The sequence below is a fragment of the Panulirus ornatus genome, chromosome 12, assembly GCF_036320965.1.
Source record: "Panulirus ornatus isolate Po-2019 chromosome 12, ASM3632096v1, whole genome shotgun sequence".
Classification (NCBI taxonomy): domain Eukaryota; kingdom Metazoa; phylum Arthropoda; class Malacostraca; order Decapoda; family Palinuridae; genus Panulirus; species Panulirus ornatus.
Window position 1 is genome coordinate 53,634,102 of NC_092235.1, and position 19,358 is coordinate 53,653,459.

General features: G+C 44.0%; 1 protein-coding gene across 1 annotated transcript in view; it reads left to right on the forward strand.

The window, feature by feature from the left end:
* The window catches only part of LOC139752062 (uncharacterized), a 244,045-nt gene extending 226,164 nt beyond the window's left edge, over positions 1-17,881 (forward strand). Inside the window, exons 3-6 of the mRNA XM_071667899.1 lie at positions 14,838-15,101; positions 15,540-15,818; positions 16,104-16,289; positions 17,279-17,881. Of these exons, the coding sequence (XP_071524000.1) occupies positions 14,838-15,101; positions 15,540-15,818; positions 16,104-16,289; positions 17,279-17,452 (903 nt within the window). The 3' untranslated portion in view covers positions 17,453-17,881. The remainder of the gene's footprint in view (positions 1-14,837; positions 15,102-15,539; positions 15,819-16,103; positions 16,290-17,278) is intronic.
* The last annotated feature ends 1,477 nt before the right edge of the window (positions 17,882-19,358 follow it).

Genomic DNA, 19,358 nt, shown 5'->3' on the forward strand with positions numbered 1-19,358 from the left:
CCGCTGACGAACTGGGATTCGAACCTATGGTGTTTCGAATGTACAGTTGAGCGTTATATATACCTACCATGTCTTACTCCACCGCGAGTAATGTTTGACCCGGACGCCTCTCAACCCTCATATTCCACACTATCACACACGATTCTTCACTCTCGACCCACATGCCTCTCCTCTTGTCCTTGGTAATCCAGTACACTTATAGTCTTTACGATGATGGTGAACAACCATTCTTGCTTTTATGCATACGTACAGTCACAGCGTCTATCCAAGTAATTACCCTCATTCACAGTGCGTCATGCATATTGCATACGACCCCACTTGGTGCATCACCTGACCCTCTTCCTCCTGAGTGTCCTCGAGGTTTCTTGGTCCACTCCAGATGCCTTGGTATATTTCAACTTTTCCATCCCCTTTAACATCTCTCCATACTCAGTCTTCCTGGAACATTCGCCGGGCCATCCAGACTCCCTCCCTCCTAGGCCTAGCTCAGATATTACAGCTTCGCCGGCCGGCCTCTCCGACATTGACTTAAAAAATCGTAGTGTTGCTTCCATTCCCTACGTCCTTCCACTGGCTTTGACAACAGTTTAATACTGTGTGTGTGTGTGTGTATATATATATATATATATATATATATATATATATATATATATATATATATATATATATATATATTTGTCTTGTTCCTTATTTTTTTCAAGCCTTCTTAGTCTCTAGATACGTCTTCACTACATCATTCCGTTTGCATAGAATTATTCAGTTCTCGAGTTTTCTGTTTAGATCTTTACTTACATTAATTTTCGTTCATATTTCATCTCTACACTTTCTTTGAGATTTTATATGAATATTCAGTGCTTTTGATATAGATTATTATCTTTGAATACTACTACTTTCAATCTCTCTCTCTCTCTCTCTCTCTCTCTCTCTCTCTCTCTCTCTCTCTCTCTCTCTCTCATGAAAGGAAAAAATGCCGAGCCTGAGAAAAAGAATATAGCCGAGATTAATCCAAGGTCCTCATGGTTCTGTAGACCCGATCCCGAGAGAGTGGAAAGGACGAAAGAACAGAAATTCTGTCTTCAGTCTGATCCACAATCAGATGAAGTTGAAGCTTGTTCATTGCATTCTTATATAACGTTTCCACCTCGTACACACACACACACACACACACACACACACACACACACGGCTTAGCTCTGCTTGCATTTTTCCTACCACACCATCCAGGAATCATCTTTCTCCTGCCTATCCTTTCTCTTCCAGTTACTCTCACTTAAACCTTTTTGCATCGAATTTATGCTCCTCTTCTACCAGAATTCATTTTCTTTATGATCATCATCCATGCCAGCCAGTCCTCTCTGAGACTTTATTTTTTTTATTTCATTTTATCAATTTTTCATTCTTTTTTCTCCCCACCCTGTACGGCTCAAACTACTCGCACCCTCACTACATCTCCCTAGCGACCCATGAGCGAGGTAAGATTGCAGATTCTCGCGAATACAGACAGTATCCCCTCAGACCGCCATGATCATGCAGCCTCCTGCATGAAGATGGCTGACATTACTGTGGACCGGATGGCGTTCGGTCGTACTAAAATACAGTATAAAAGTATACTCAACCACTGCACCAGGTGTTTGCCAACATCACTCTAAGCTCCTGAGAATTATAGAAATCATTTTTTTTTTTCTCTTTACACCCGACACTTTCATCTCGTTGTGGAACGTAAGGATGATGATTATAAACAAACTTGTCTAGAATGTGTTTCATGTTTAGAAGATGTGGTTAGAGAGTCTAAGGGGGGAAAAAATAAATACCTGCTTCTGTCATCGCTTTCGTGCGCCAGTGGAAATGGTAGAGAGTCGATAAACAAACATAGGCATGTTTATAAAGCTACACACCAGCCAACAGGACGTCATAAGACGAGGAAGGACCCGCGCGCGGCAGACACTTCGTTAGCGTAACTAAACCAACAGCAACCCATACTAACAGCACACCCGACAAAGAGGTGTAAGAATCATAGATAAAATCCCCGTATATGATAAGTGTAAAGGTTAAGAAACTGGTGATCAGTAATGAGGTCTGTGTATCTCTTACTAAACGACAAAGATTATGATAGGCTTGTGGTATGGGCTAATACGTTTGAATCTTGGGAATATCAAGGTTTTACGACGCTGTATTTCTGATAAAACTTGACCAGTCTTGTAGATTCTATCTTTATTTATTTCTTTATCTTTTATTACTTGCAGTATCCGTAATTAGTGTCTCTTTTTTTTTTGTGGAATCATCGAGTTCATTATCCGCCATAACCCGATCAAACCGAGCCACTATGAGGTAAACCCCGAACTAATCACACTTGGCAAGCTTGATCGACGACCAGTCGCTTATAAAGGACCACTCCCGCCAGTTGTTTGAATTAACCAATCACCTATGAGCAAAAATTCTCATCCAATCACCGTGGCGCAACAGTTAGAAAAAAGAAAATCTACCAATCAGACGAGCAAAATACCAAATCTACCAATCAGACGAGTTAAAGTACCACATCCACCAATCAGACGAGTCAAGTACCAAATCTAAGGTCAGATGATAAGACATGCAGCCAAGAAGGTGGAAGGTCTGTAAACTCGGCTTAATCTTCTCATCTGCCCCGGAGGTGGTGCACTTTGCTTTTGCCATAAATGTGAAATAATAGAGCAGGGATGGTGCCATAAAGGAGTTATTGTTACTTGCGCTAATTTAGTGGCACGTGAGAATGGCCCTCCCTCCTTCTCCTTCACCTGCTCCGCCCGGCTGTTGTTGCCGCTGCCGCCGCCGCCGATGATGCTGCTCCTGCTGCTGTTGCCGTTTGCTGCCCCTCGCAGCTACAACAGCAGCTGTGTTTTTTCTTGGTCTTTGAAGTGGCTTCTGTTGCTCATTCAGGTGCCGATGATGATGGTAATAATGCTGTTGTTACTGCTGCTTGTCTTACTCGTTCTGTTGCTCCTGTTACAGGCGCTGCACCAGCTCTTACTGTTGCTACGTTTGTTATTAATCTAGCCACTGTTGTAACGATGATGCTGTTACTTCCGTTTTTCTTACTGTTTTTCCTGCTTCTGTTGCGGTTCCTGCTATTGAAGACCTCTGTCGGTGCCACTGTTGTTTTTGTGCTCGGTGTTACTGTTTTCATGTTGAAACTGTTGCTGCTGCTGCTGCTGTTTTACTATCTGCTTTCCCCGTTGTTGTTGGTTGATTCTGTTGTTGTTGTTGTTGTTGTTCGTACTGGCGTTCCTCCTGTTCTTGTTGTTGTTGTTGTTGTTCTGCTGTCGTTCTTTGTGGTGTTCTTGTTGTTACTGCTGCCGTTGCTCTGTCCCCTTTGCGCTTGCTCTTGCTGCTTCTGTTGCTGCTGTCCCTGTTGTGCTTTTGCTGCTGTTGTTGCTGCCCCTGTTGCTTTTGTTGTTGCTGTTACTGCTCCTGGCCCTTGTTGTTGTTGCTTATGCTGTCTCTTTTGCTGTTGCTTCTACTGCAGTTCTTGCTGATGCTGATGCCCTTGTTGATCCTGTTATCATTTTATGTTGCCTCTGCTGCTGTTGTTTTCCCGAGCTTCACACACTAAACCCTCGCTCCTGGTGGCGAAGGCTTGGGAATTGTTATTTTCTACTACTGCGCGTTCGGTTGCGTGTGTGTGTGTGTGTGTGTGTGTGTGTGTTCATTAATATACCGTCTACTTTTTCAAGTGTTACCTTGAGTCACATTGTCTTCTTCAGCCACCAAATATGGTGCTCATACTGCCTGATCGTGAGGTCAAAATATATATTTCTTCCTCCGTCGTCCATTCCTTTAGGACCTTCCCTGTGGCTGTGTGTGTGTGTGTGTGTGTGTGTCTGGTCCGACCGCGCTGTTCTGTCTCTAGCCCCGCGGCACGTTTCTCAAGGGAGTCAATCGTCATACTAGTTTGCACATTGTCCTTTCATGAACCTCGCCTCTCCTGTAGGTGGCGTCGTCGTGGTCGTCTCCTCCGCCTGACAGTTCGATACAGTTATCCTGTTTCTATTTTTGTCGTGTCTCCTGCCAGATTTCTCGCTGGTGATGATGTTTATCTTTTCATTTTTGTCTGATGTAATTTCATGCGTTCATGTTGGAAGCTACCGGGTCTGCTCGTAATGGCTAGTACTGACCTCTTTTACGCTCATTCATACAGCTAGTGTTGATGCTTTTCCGTGATGTTTTTAGTAATCTGTGCCCCTTTTTATTTCTTATAATTCCCGTCAGGATTTTGGTGCATGTATATCTACTGCTACAGGTTTGGTGTCACCGTTTTCTTTCTGAACTAACTTAAAAATGCTTCGCAGTCTCGTTGTTGGTGCTTGGGTTATCATAGCTCGTCACTGCTTCTTCTACAATTCCGGTTATTATTGTTAGTGTTATCCCAGGGCACACTGCTCACATCACCAGGCTTCAGTAAGGAAAAGAACACGCACCGGGACACCATCACAGTTACCTTCCAATCATATGAGAAGAAAAAGGATGAATAAATAGGGAGAGGAATCCCTGTCATCAGTAGCCGGTGAGCCGCGCGCCCCTTCCTTCCCCCGCCACCGCATCAGACGATCTCATAAGCAACGTCCGCTCTACCCCGCCGCCGCTGTCCCACTCAAGCGGGCGCCACTCGAGTGAAACTTGCACTAAACACTCATTAATTCGGCTATTTTTATCCTCCTTGGCGCTGAGTTGATGCTAAAACGCACGGCTAACAGCGTGTTATTAAGCCATTAAAACTCCACGCCTCACCTGGTGCCTCCCGCTTGTTGGCCATATGTTCCCGCCAGCTAGGCCCAGCCCCCTCATGTGGGGGCTGGTGCAAGGGCGGCGTTCTGGGGGCTGGCTGTGTTCTGGGGCTTGGTGCACGGGCGTTGTTGTTGTTGTTGTTGTTGTGTGTATGTGGGGGGGGGGGGAGCTGGGGCAAGATTAATGTTGTGGGAGCTGAAAGGACGGTGTTGTGGGGACTAAGTTATAGGTAAGGTTGTAAGATAAGTTAAAATGTTGCGAGTATAGACGGCTTTTGTATGGCGGTTGTTGTAGCTGTGAAGAGAGTTGTGGGGTGGACAGTGGATATTGTGGGGGGGAAAGACGGTAATGTTCAAGGGAGACAGTTGTGTGGACAAGGCACAGGAGGGTAATGTGAGGCAGGAGCTGTTTTAAACATATGTTTATGTGCTCGCTTGTGAGTATGTGTTAATACTTCCGCGTGTATGTGTGAGTTTATGAGTATGTATAATTCTACAGAGGTGTACGCGGATGTGTATGTTTATAGTACGTACTATTCAGTTGTGTCTGCGCACAAGCACGCGCATGTATTTGTAACTGTCAAACTTCTTCACCTCGTGGGTCCCATCTCTTGAACATTCTCTAATATCTTACAACGTCTTAAACTTCCTTATGTTGCAGGCATCTATAGTTTCATCCCTTGCTTCATTCTAGTCATCAGCTGTTCCTGTGATGTAAGAAAAAAAGAAAATCCATTTTTTACAAGACATTTCTTGCTTCATTTCATAATACGGCCTCTGATTGTTCTCTCTTTGCAACTGTCGAAGATCTGTTCGCTGTTGACATAATCAGACTGATTTGAAAACATAAAGGATTTGATCGTAACACCTTAATTTTTTCCCCTTTTTCTGGTGGACAAATGTATGGTCTCCAACCTATCAGCTTACTTAATTTTGATTCCATCTTTGTTGCCCTCCGATGTCCTTTTTCTATTAACTCTTTGTGCTCTTTGTACTAAGATGACCAAAACGTGAGAAATATGTTCTACTTTTGGCGTCATACGAGATGTGAAAATTATGTTGAACATTTTCTCATTCCAGTATAAAGCTGTGACGACTGGTTAGGTGCAGTGGCGACCTCCGTCTCTCTCTCACAAAGAGATCGCTGCAGTTTATATCTTGCTAAATGATATATTTTTTATCAAGACCGCCTTCTACTGCCTCCCATCCTAATTAGTCAACTGTGAGCATCTTTTCCTTTGCAAGTCGCCGTTCATTTCGTTTCTGAGTATTTCTTCCATTTTTTTTTTTTTTACAAACCTCACTCATGAGGAGGACTTGTCTATATTTCAGTACAATTTCTCGATATTCTTTCTTAAAGATAAGCATAGCTTTTGTCCTCCTCCACCATTGGCAGCTGTTCTTGCTCAAGTGACGTATTGAACAATATGTGAAGCAACCTGTCGAATGTTCCTGCATATTCCGTCAGCACATTTGGAGACATTTCGTCGGATGAAATGCCTTAAATGGTTCAAGGCATTTTAATAGCCTGGTTATGACCTGGTAACCCTCGATCAGTGCCTGTGCCTGCGAAGACTTCTTCCCCATCCCATGTCGTTGGTGTTGGAGCTACAGCGCCCTCCCCCGAGAAAACGATCCTGCGTTTATTATTCATCTCCTCTCATGTCTCTGCATCATCCTCAATAATTCTTCCCACTGAATCGCGTCGCCTGATCACTTGCTCTTTGACCGACACTCTACTCCTGATGAATTTATGGAGAAGTAACGAGTTTTACGTTGCCTTGTCCATAATATTCTTTTCAAGGTTTCTCTGTTCCTCCTTCCTTATCTAGGAGGACTCATTTCTCTCCCACTTACATCCTTCCAAAGCTAGCTAAGTACCGTGACGCCTGTATCTCCTCCACACTTCATCTCTCACCTCTTTTGCATTATGACATCCTTCACTGAACCCTATCTCTCTGTCGTCATGTCTAGCCCATTATCAGCCAAGTGGTACCCAGCCTGTGACCTCGTCCCTGTAGATATCGCAGAACTTTCTATAGCCGTCGTCTACACTCTGGTCATGGAACTCCATTTCACAGTTTGTATTTTTTGAGAGAAATTTCCCTACTACGTAATTACCATGATTGTATATTGTCTTTAAATCGAATTATTCATATGATTCCCCTTTGTGTGTGTGTGTGTGTGTGTGTGTGTGTGTGTGTTTTATCTTTCTCGAAACAACAGATAACGTTAACGGGGTACCAACACTGAAGGGTTTAAATACCCATAAAAGAAGTCTGGAATGTGGATGTTACTGCATCGTTGATTTTATATCCCCCGTGGTCTTCTGGATTGTTTTTTTTGTCTTTGTTTTCATTATTCTTTTACGACTGTGGGTGCAAACTTCATCTGGTTTTTAAAGTGGTATGGGAAGGTGAATCCACACTGACTGAATCTAGCCCAATGAGGCATATCTCCTTATGGAACTATAAGGGAGGAGTTACCTCCACGCCTACGGTCGAGGGTCACTGAAACCCTTCGGAGGATCGACTTGCGTGTCAAGACAAACACTTACGAACGGTGAACCCTCCAACGTTCCCAGTGTTTGGAGACCCCGAGCGATTGTAAATGATTACATGTATATATCATTTTGTGTTGCTGCCACTGAGAATATCATTTCAGGCGTTGTTTAGTTTAATAAACGAAGCGAAATGGATGAACGCTGTGGAACATTGGTGGATATAAAATGATCAGAATTCTCGGAAATTCACAAATGCAGGACAGACGAGGATCGCATTGGTGGTTGTGCTGGCTTTACACCGTCACACCACCGGACACCGACGGCCTCTGTGTATCTCCGCCAGCAGCTGGTCCTTCAAACCACTGTGCATGATGTTGGGTGCGGGCTGAGTGAAGAAAGATTCGCCCAGTGATCGTAGGCGACATGGAGCAATAGGTTCGTTGTCACTTGTGAGATTAAAGCATCTTGTTGACTATAGAGCGCAGTCAAGACTGCTTGTTGGAGAGGATCAGGGTTTCTAGGAGAACCAGAGCGACTTTCAACTTGTTGACGACGCGTAGGGACACTAAAGGTTATGAGTCATTTACAAGTGCAGTATATACAGATGAGGCGAGGCAGACGGGCGTTAAGGCGATGACACAGGCCAGTGCTGCCCTGAAAGAGAGGATGGGAGACTGTAGTTACGGTGATGGTTGTGATGATGTGTTACACCGAATAGGAAAAGATCACGAACAACTTCTAATAGCTTCTAATAGCTTTACATCTGTGTTAACTGATTTCACAATACTCCATAATTAACCCATTCTTGTGCTACAGCATCCCACCCCAACAACTTGATCACTATACTTTATAAATAGTACATTTTTTGTCGGATATAAGATAGATGCAATACTGTTCGTAGAGGATAACATGGAGGGTGAAAAAAGATAAAAGATGAGCGCCCCACGCTCCACATTTACCACTGTAAATCCGTGGAAGAATTTCTCCCAGCTTGTGGGAGACAATACAGGGAGGATGGGACCAGCGGAGATGTGTGGATGTCAATTCACCCTTATATTAAGAGAATATGGACTAGGGGATAACGGGATAAGATAGGGATGTTAGTCCGTACCAGACTGAACACTTATCATTATCATGACTACATACAGGATCGTGAGGAGGCTTTTCGTTTTGAGATCGCGTTTCTGACGCTGACAGACAGACAGATAGATGTACGAGGGTGACCACAGCATGGCTCCTGGCCCCCTGGAGACACGGTGGGAAGGGAGTGACAGTAATGAAAGACAGCAGCGCTGGTACTGGTGTCCTCGCCTGTGGCCGTTTCATTACCGAGGTTTAAATAAGTCACGATCTTGTAATGTTCCGCCGGGGACCACCTTCCACATAACGGCCTACAGATGCCATAAATACTAAAGTAAACAAGGAAGAAAAGTTTTATTTAGGAGAGGAGTTGTTCCGTTTTGAATAACATTTGTGTTTTATGTTACGTTCGACGTTTGTTACAGTTTATATATATATATATATATATATATATATATATATATATATATATATATATATATATATATATATATATATATATATTTTAATTTTTTTTTTATTTTTTTTTTTGCTTTGTCGCTGTCTCCCGCGTTTGCGAGGTAGCGCAAGGAAACAGACGAAAGAAATGGCCCAACCCACCCCCATACACATGTATATACATGCGTCCACACACGCAAATATACATACCTACACAGCTTTCCATGGTTTACCCCAGACGCTTCACGTCAACCCCGGTATACCACATCGCTCCAATTCACTCTATTCCTTGCCCTCCTTTCACCCTCCTGCATGTTCAGGCCCCGATCACACAAAATCTTTTTCACTCCATCTTTCCACCTCCAATTAGGTCTTCCTCTTCTCCTCGTTCCCTCCACCTCCGACACATATATTCTCTTGGTCAATCTTTCCTCACTCATTCTCTCCATGTGCCCGAACCATTTCAAAACACCCTCTTCTGCTCTCTCAACCACGCTCTTTTTATTTTATATATATATATATATATATATATATATATATATATATATATATATATATATATATATATATATATATATATATAAGATTTCATATTATGAAGTGAATGTGGTGCACACACCTCTTATACATTGTCTTACACCACAACTAGCAACCATCCTGACCACACCACACCTAGCACCATCAAACCTTCACCGATTTTGTACCTGTTTGCACCATCATCACCACCACTCTCACCACCATCACTACCACCACCACCACCAGCATCACCACCACTACCACCATTTTTCTGCCTTGCGACGTCTACGACTAGTACCAACACTACAACACTACGCTGTGTCGCCACCACCACCAGCAGTCAAGACCCCCCTAACCCCCCTCGTGTGTGCTATGGCGACGAACAAACACACACATCACGGAGGGTTCGAGTTTGTCACATATTTCTTTCATTTTTCGATGCCCGCTGTACATTTTCGCTTGTAGTTTTATTTATTGGTAGTAATGATGATTCAGTAGAGTGGTGAATGAGGCTCATTATACTGATGGATCCGCAAAGTTTTGATGCATCGTCCGCATTGATGACTTGCCTTACCCGGCAGCCGCCTCATTATTGACTTAATGACACGTTATAATTCATTGGTAATTCATGGAATATTGGCAATTACTTTCGCCACAACAACTTCATCCATCGTATAGTTAAGCGTTCCATTATTTTATCACACAAAATGTTCCAGTGTTGTGTGTTGTGGCCTGAGCGAAGCATCGCATCACACCCCTGCCACTGAGGGCGTGGGGAAAGGGGGTGGGAATAGTGTGTCATTACCATTCGCACGGCCGATGAACCACCAGATTATGTCACCTTATTACCCTGACTTCATTCGTACCTTCCAAATGGTCTCAGTGAATCCGGACACATGTGATCCACAGGGAAACAACGATGATAATTAGTTGTACACTAATCTGACGCCTCTGCTATGCACCACTCCATTCCCCCTCTCCACACCCCCCCCCCCCCCCCTCCCTACACACACACACACACCACCAGCACCAGCGTGTCCCGATCACTAGTGCTCGTCAGACATTCAGTACACCACAACACAAGACACGGGTGGGCGCCAGCTCATGCCTCGTCCGTGCCTGTACAACTTCAGCCTTCCCTCTCCCTCTCTTTCTCCCCCTCCCCAGCCATACAACCAAGCTGGACCAGACGTGGAGTGTCAGTGCTTTATCCTCTGTCCTCGATCGGTCGGTCTGGCGCTGGGAAATGCGATATTTTTACTCGTCGGCCGATGGAAGCGCTACCAAGGAAGCGCAACCATGCCCCCCTCCCTCGTGTTTACCGTGATCGCCAGGGACCCCGGCCGCCAGCAACGGACGCTTACCACCCCCAACCGATCCTGATCAATATGTGGACCGGAATGGTGTGGTGATGGTCGATGGCGACGCCAGCCTCTAGAGCCTGGTCCTCTTGCTGTTGATGATGAATACAGTCGTGATGATAATGTCCCGACGGTGGTGGACTCTCATTGTTAGAGATAGTCTTGTTAGTGGATCGTGAAGGACGTTAATGGCATGGAGTCCTGACATTTGATTATTCTAATTAGTATTTTGGCTGATGGTGATTATCATCATTATCACTGCGGATGATAGTGATTATTATTGATAGTGATGGTTATGGTTTAGTGATAAATGATAACCATAATCACGATGCCAAGTGTGATGGTGTTAATTCTGGACAGTAACAGTGATTGGTAATAATATCACTGGTTATCATTAACACAGGTTTCTACAGCGGTGTGAATTTTTGAGCATACGTCCAGCACCTATTCTGCACATGCAACTTAAAAATTGACCAATGAATGAAGGCTTGAACTACATACATGCCAGTGATCTGTGAAATTCCCAAGTGATATAGAAAGAGTTAACATAGACGATAATGTCAACAATGGTAGGGGTACTGGTGGTAAAAATCCTTTCACGGTAATCATTGTGTTACATCATCTGCTCCTGGATAAAGGTGCCACGAATATGCTGATCTCTCTGGCTCATAATGTGTATATATATAAGCCTGGATCTGTATAATACCTTTCATAATCTAGTCCTGAATAGATTTTGTTCATTAACAGACCCCGATCTTCTTATGTTTTAATCATGGGAATCCAGTTGTTGATGGGATTATTTTTTTTACATCAAAAGGTTCTAGACTTTCAGGTCTTTGATCATGGGATCCCAATTATTCGGGTATTCGATCATCAGACGCCGATTAATCGGGTCTTTGATCATTGCATCCCGATTATTATATTTTTTTTCATTTGTGATCATTGCTATTTTTGTCTTTTTGATCACAAGGCCTAAATTATTTGGGTCTGTAATTACTAAGCCCTTACTCTTCAGACCTGTAATCATTAAGTCTCTAATATCCGGGAATGATCATTAGACCTTACTTATCCCCATCTCTAATTGCTAGACCCCCTTTGATCAGGTTACTGATAACAAGGCTGCTATAATTTGGGTCCCAGATTGCTAGGCCTTTGTTAGACGATCTTCTGATAAGAAAGGAACAGTTTGATTGGTCTTCGATCATCACGCCTCAGGTGATTTGGTCTAGGATGATTAGGCCTTGGATAGTTAGGGTTGCTAGGTAACAAGGGATCCTGGAGAAAACGGGTTTTAGTTTTATTCTCGACCCGAATACTTGGGTTTCTTATAATCGGAATCTGGGATCTGTACACTAGGAACCTATCTTACAAGGATTCCTAGTAATCTGATCCTAATTTGCTGGAAAATTATCCTATCTTGCTTGTGTACATGTGAGCACACACACACACACACACACACACACACACACACACACACCTGGCGTCGTGTTCATATCCTGTTCGGTTATCGTTCGGATCATGACCGGCTTCTCAGGTGTTCATTCAGTTCATTAGACACTGTTCACTGGTTGATTATCACCGGTGATTGTCGTAGTAATAATAGGACTGGTGATAGGTCGTGTTTTCCTCTAGGGTAACACGAAGGGTGGGTGTCAGTTTAGCCCCATGGGTGTGAGGGTACGACTCTGGTATGTGATGGCCTGACCTTTGACCCATGAGAGTCATTGTCAAAGACCAGGTCATCATATTCAGGGGTCTTACCGTCGTGCTGAAGAAGATAGATACATGATTTTGTGTTAAGCTGAAGATCAGTATTTCTTCGCTCTCAATACATGCTGCTTCAGGGAGATAACAGCATACTGTTAACCTTGCACACTGGGGAGGGAGACTGCACCTTGAGATATTGGAGAGGAATACTGCACCTTGAGACACTGGGGAGGAAGACTGCACCTTGAGACACTGGGGAGGAAGACTGCACCTTGAGACACTGGGGAGGAAGACTGCACCTTGAGACACTGGGGAGGAAGACTGCATCGTTCACAAATCTCCTGACCACATCTAGGCATTCCCTCAGTGTGGTCCTCTCGTTTCGTGAACACGAGTACAGTACACGCAGTCCCACTGGACCGTTCACCTTGGTAAACAACGCGTCTGGCGTACTAGGGTGACTGTGGCGTATGGAGGCGTCCCTCTGACGGATCATTATCCAGTAGAAGAAAAAAAGACATACTTTCATCAGTGATAACGTGTATCTGACATATAAGAGTACGAACATCAACAGAAACAGTATAAGCAGTATTTGCTGTGTGATAAGTTTATTCGTCAAGTAGTGAGCTCATGATCCTTGGGCCGAGACCATCATGTAAGTAGGAGAAAAGTAGATCATAAGTGCTTGATATTTAAGTACTGGCTTGGTTAAGAAATTATCTATTAGTAGCCTCGGAATATAAGTAATCAATAAGATGCGGGAAGTCAGTGAAAGGAATCATTGAATTGTAGCCTGATAGTGTAAGGAATAATCAGATATTTGTATGATAGTGTAGGTAACCATATAGTCGTAGTCTGGCAGTATAGATTATCATCAGTTAGCACTCCGGCAATTTAAGTACATATGTACAGTGAACCTAGCAATTTAAGTACATATGATCAGGAATTGTTTAGCAGTAGTCGTGGAGTGTAACCAACCATCATGTAATATCATGACAGGGTTTAGTCAGTCATATACTCGTAGACTTAAAGCAGTGGTGGTAGGTCCCAGTGCAAGAGTCACCAGGGGTCCCTCACACGATAAATTTTGATAACCTGTAAGCCAGTCGAACATTTTCGATTTCGGTTTCACTTTATCCTGTCCTGCATGCAAATACCACAAAGAATTCAAAAATTGGTGGCCCCCTAAAGTGTAAGTCCTCGGGAAATCTCCCAGTTTGCCCTCTACTTAAGACCACCACTGCTGTAGCTTGGTAGTGTAAGTAACAAGACGTAGCCTGCATTTTCATTAATCACTAAGTAGTACCTTAGCAGTGTAAGAACTCATTAAGTAGCAGCTTGTCAGTGTAAGTAATAATTTAGTATTAGCTTATCAGTATAAGTAATAATCAGTCAAATAGCTTGGCAGTGTGAGTACTTATTAAGTAATATCTTGGCAGTGTAAGTAATCGTTAAGTAGTAGCTTAGCAGCGTATGTAATCAATAAGTAGTATCCTGTTGATTTAGAAGCTGTAGTGTGGCATTGAAAATGATTAGGCAATAGCCTGATGATTAAGATACCATTTAAGTTGTAACGTGGTAGAAGTGAAGTAATCGTTAAAAGCAGTAGAGTGGTAATAGAAATTAAGTAGTAGCCTAGAAGTATACAGCAGTAGAAGTATACAGGAGTAGGAGTATACAAGTAAACTAAAACAAAGTCAGGTACTTGTGTTAGTCAAGCGTTTCCTGGTACAATACAGTTGACCGATAAGTATTAGTGTGGCAAAGTGTGGTGCTCTAAATAAGGTAGTATCGTAGGATTATACAAGTAGAATAAAGTGATACGTGTGGTAGGAGAGCAGTACCGGTCATAAACTCACCCTGGGCCTCTCTGGCCCTCTGTCCTGCCACAGTGGGGTGGGTGCTGTACCTGGCGATGGGCAGGTCCAAGTACGGGGCAGCGGCCGCGCTGGGCATCTTCGGCGTCGTCATGCTCCTCGCCGTGCACGAGGGCGGACGCACCCTCACCCTCGAGCACTCCCTCGTACGTACACATCTCCCTCCAGTATTTAAGAAAGTAAGTACACTTTACCCTCCAACACTCCCCCTTACGTACATGACGCCCTCCACTTCCTCATATGTACACCAGTGACACCGTCACTGTCTTATCTCTAGCGTTGGTCGTGAGTGATGTATCGCTTTGTAAACCCTCTGTAAACTAGCTGAGGATGCCTCTGCTGGTGGGTTTTCCTTAAGGGTATGTTCGTCATTGAGTGGCTTCTACCGTATACTATCAATGTTAATGTTTGTCTCGTGTGTCTGTTATCATACCTTACGGCACTACCGTGGCTTGTCCTTCAGGTTGTTCCTCTTTTCGTCTCCCTTGTCCTTTGTAACATGTCTTCCCTCATGCCTTGTGGGGTGATCGTCCCTGTTTCTTGTACCTGTAACATTATACACGGACACTAATGTTTCCACTCTTGTCTTGCCCATCAGCCGCAGCCTTTCCCCCCGCCCGTGATGTTCCTCCCGTCCCCATCCCATGGCTACCTGACCGCCCTCGACGCCTGCTCCGTGGAGGCGGCGGTCATGCCAGACGGCCAGGCGGGCGTGGGCAGCGAGCGGGGGCTGGTGGGTGGGCGTGTAGGTCGGCAGGTAAACGTATACTTGTGGGGGTCTTCCGTAGGACCCCGAGATGTGTGGACTCAATGGCTGGCCCGTTTTCCGGGGGCTCATGTCATGCTCCTCGACCTGCCCATGGTGAGTATGGCATCCAGGGGCTCCGCTCGTGAGGGCATGGGTAAGGCTAGGTAAAGGGGTGTGTGAATTTAGGGGAGGTGATGAAGGTTTGGTGTAGGGAAGGAAAGACATAGATCAAGAGAACAGCAGGTTACGGTAATGCGTTTGTCATGTGAATTCAACACTGAAATTGTATTTACTAACCTTTTTATGCACCCAAGTTAATCGCGTCCCCAGCGGCATTGGTAAATTCTTGAGATCTAGACGCTCCTAGTAGTGTGTGGATTCGTGTTGATAAACTACTTCAGATTGTCACGAACCATGTAGATATAGGCAGCCCTTGAGAAAAAAAGACTCTGATCCTCGTCGATTAAGTCTAACGCATCTTACCTTCCTCGATGAATTTTGGTTCGACAGCTTTTAACCTAGACTCTTGTCTTTGGCCGTCCCTTTTCTCAGACTGTGGTTAGAACACCCCTTAAGGACTTGGCGAAGTTTAGCGGCTGGACAGTCCGGTTGTCTGAGTGGAAAGTGTGGACGGGAGCACGGGTGGCATTGCTGTGGGCGGCAGGCGGCATGGTGTTGCCACTGGGGGTAGTGGCGACGAGGCCAGTTTGGGTGGAGGCACTGGGTCCCAGGTCTGGGATGCTTGTGGCAGACCCAAGTTTCAGGGTAGACCCCGCAGTCCTGTCCACCCCCGCCCATCACCCACTTCTCACCACCATTGCGCAGTACCTGGTCTGTATGGCTCAGGTGTCTCTACCTACCAACCTGCCTGTAATAACACGCTTGAATCTGAGTAACATTATCTTCTTTGACAAACTGTATCTGCATGCAAATTGCTGTTTATCTTGCTACGTTAATGATTGTTTGATTATAAGTATAGCCAGGTAACTGTTGTCAAAGTCAACAAGCGTTGGCACAGTGCCATACCCTCTTCCCACCGTGTGTCTGGGTAAGAGAAACTGTAGGAATCAAACTTTCAATATACTGGGAACTCGTCTGTCTCGACCAATCCATCAGGTTAACAGCAGCAGCCAGAGCAGCGGCAGCGACGACGGCGACCAAATCACCAGTCAGGGAGAACTACTGACGAGGGCGGTGAAGAAGGCATGCCGTGTGAAGAACCTGCAGCGCCTCCCCGTTAGTGGTTGCAGTGACTTTACTCTCCTCCCTGCCTACGCCATCCTCGACATGGACCTGAACCAGGTGACTTGGGGCTCTGGGCGGAACAGGAGCCAGACGGTTGGCCTGTCTGACTCTCATAAACATGTTGCATGACCGTGACATCAACTTTTTATCTCGCTGGCTAACGTTCATGAAGTATAGTCCAGTGTTTAGCCAACACAGTAAATTGTGTTGATTATATTAATTGTCTTCGCTCTCATTCTCTGAGGTGCTTTTCGTCAGAGATCATTGTTCAATCCATTATACAATCCAATTGGCTTTAACCTTATGGTTTCTCATGTTACACCATACGTTACGCATGAATGAGAGGAAGGAAGTAAAGTATTTCGTCACAGAAAAAGAAATAATTTTCCTGTATATATAACATCGTCACGAAGCTTTTGTTGGCTGGAGGTTGTGGAAGTTGGACCTACAACACTTGAGCTATTAACATTTTATGGGACTGAAAGTGAAAGGATCATGTGAATACAAGACGCTGTCTTACAGTAGCCAAGATTTGCATTGCGGGATAATACATTGCTGATTCTATTTCATACTTTGAAACGTCTTCGTGTTTATCGTCATTTGTTTAACGTTTGTGTGTGTGTGTGTGTGTGTATATATATATATATATATATATATATATATATATATATATATATATATATATATATACACACACACAGAAAAAAATATTCTTTCTATTAAATAAAGCTTTGTTTTTCCTACTGTCAGCATCATCTTCAGGTTTAGGTAATAATGGATTGTTATCTTTCCTTACACTACGGAATCAGGAAGGCAAAGTAAGGAAGTTGATGTAATACTGAAGGTATTTGCCGATGCATGGTTTTCCTTTCAAAGCACAACATTAGTTTACTCCAGCCATCGAAGGCACAGACTCGCATGTAGTCTAGAAATTACGTTTATTTCGAGTTGAAACAATTGAAACAGAGTAAGACGTTTGACGTCATAATGTGTGTGTGTGTGTGTGTGTCTTCACTAAACATTTCCATCCTTGCTTCCCGCGGCAGACCCCTCAGTCGGCGAGGGTGCCCGCGTCAACGATGTTCCTGCGCTACGGTAGCGAACCCTACCATCTGCACGACCCGGCCAGGATCCAGCAGCTCTTCCAGTCGTACCACTTGGCTAACTATTGTCCTCAGACGGCCAAGGAGGTGGATCTGATGTACCCTCAGCATCTGTAGTAGTTCTGCATCAAGTACTTGATATACCTCAAACTGATATAAGTTACATTCTTGGTGTAGCTACGTGGAGAGAAAAAAAATATGTTGCGAACATGTAAAACTTTGTGTATTTGTGCATTACTGGTTTTGGTTTCTAATTTATCTAAAGTTATTTGTGGATGTGTCTGTATTATTGATTCGCTTACATGCTGCTAGTTCGTCTGTGTTTGTTTCTTCTGGTTAAGTCGTCAATTTGAATGTCCTTGCCTTGTCTGCAGCTCTTAATGTTGAATTGGATGTTCCAGATTAACGTGACATAGCCGATACAGATGAGAGTTGTAAAAGTGATGTGCAAACTTCATGTCTGAATAGAACTTGTGTCCATGTACACAGTTGTTCTAGAAGATTATATATATATATATATATATATATATATATATATATATATATATATATATATATATATATATTTTTTTTTTTTTTTTTTTTTCTTTTGCTTTGTCGCTGTCTCCCGCGTTTTCGAGGTAGCGCAAGGAAACAGACGAAAGAAATGGCCCAACCCACCCCCATACACATGTATATACATACGTCCACACACGCAAATATACATACCTACACAGCTTTCCATGGTTTACCCCAGACGCTTCACATGCCTTGATTCAATCCACTGACAGCACGTCAACCCCGGTATACCACATCGCTCCAATTCACTCTATTCCTTGCCCTCCTTTCACCCTCCTGCATGTTCAGGCCCCGATCACACAAAATCTTTTTCACTCCATCTTTCCACCTCCAATTTGGTCTCCCTCTTCTCCTCGTTCCCTCCACCTCCGACACATATATTCTTTTGGTCAATCTTTCCTCACTCATTCTCTCCATGTGCCCGAACCATTTCAAAACACCCTCTTCTGCTCTCTCAACCACGCTCTTTTTATTTCCACACATCTCTCTTACCCTTACGTTACTTACTCGATCAAACCACCTCACACCAAACATTGTCCTCAAACATCTCATTTCCAGCACATCCATCCTCCTGCGCACAACTCTATCCATAGCCCCCGCCTCGTAACCATACAACATTGTTGGAACCACTATTCCTTCAAACATACCCATTTTTGCTTTCCGAGATAATGTTCTCGACTTCCACACATTCTTCAAGGCTCCCAGAATTTTCGCCCCCTCCCCCACCCTATGATCCACTTCCGCTTCCATGGTTCCATCCGCTGCCAGATCCACTCCCAGATATCTAAAACACTTCACTTCCTCCAGTTTTTCTCCATTCAAACTCACCTCCCAATTGACTTGACCCTCAACCCTACTGTACCTAATAACCTTGCTCTTATTCACATTTACTCTTAACTTTCTTCTTTCACACACTTTACCAAACTCAGTCACCAGCTTCTGCAGTTTCTCACATGAATCAGCCACCAGCGCTGTATCATCAGCGAACAACAACTGACTCACTTACCAAGCTCTCTCATCCCCAACAGACTTCATACTTGCCCCTCTTTCCAAAACTCTTGCATTCACCTCCCTAACAACCCCATCCATAAACAAATCAAACAACCATGGAGACATCACACACCCCTGCCGCAAACCTACATTCACTGAGAACCAATTACTTTCCTCTCTTCCTACACGTACACATGCCTTACATCCTCGATAAAAACTTTTCACTGCTTCTAACAACTTTCCTCCCACAACATATATTCTTAATACCTTCCACAAAGCATCTCTATCAACTCTATCATATGCCTTCTCCAGATCCATAAATGCTACATACAAATCCATTTGCTTTTCTAAGTATTTCTCACATACATTCTTCAAAGCAAACACCTGATCCACACATCCTCTACCACTTCTGAAACCACACTGCTCTTCCCCAATCTGATGCTCTGTACATGCCTTCACCCTCTCAATCAATATC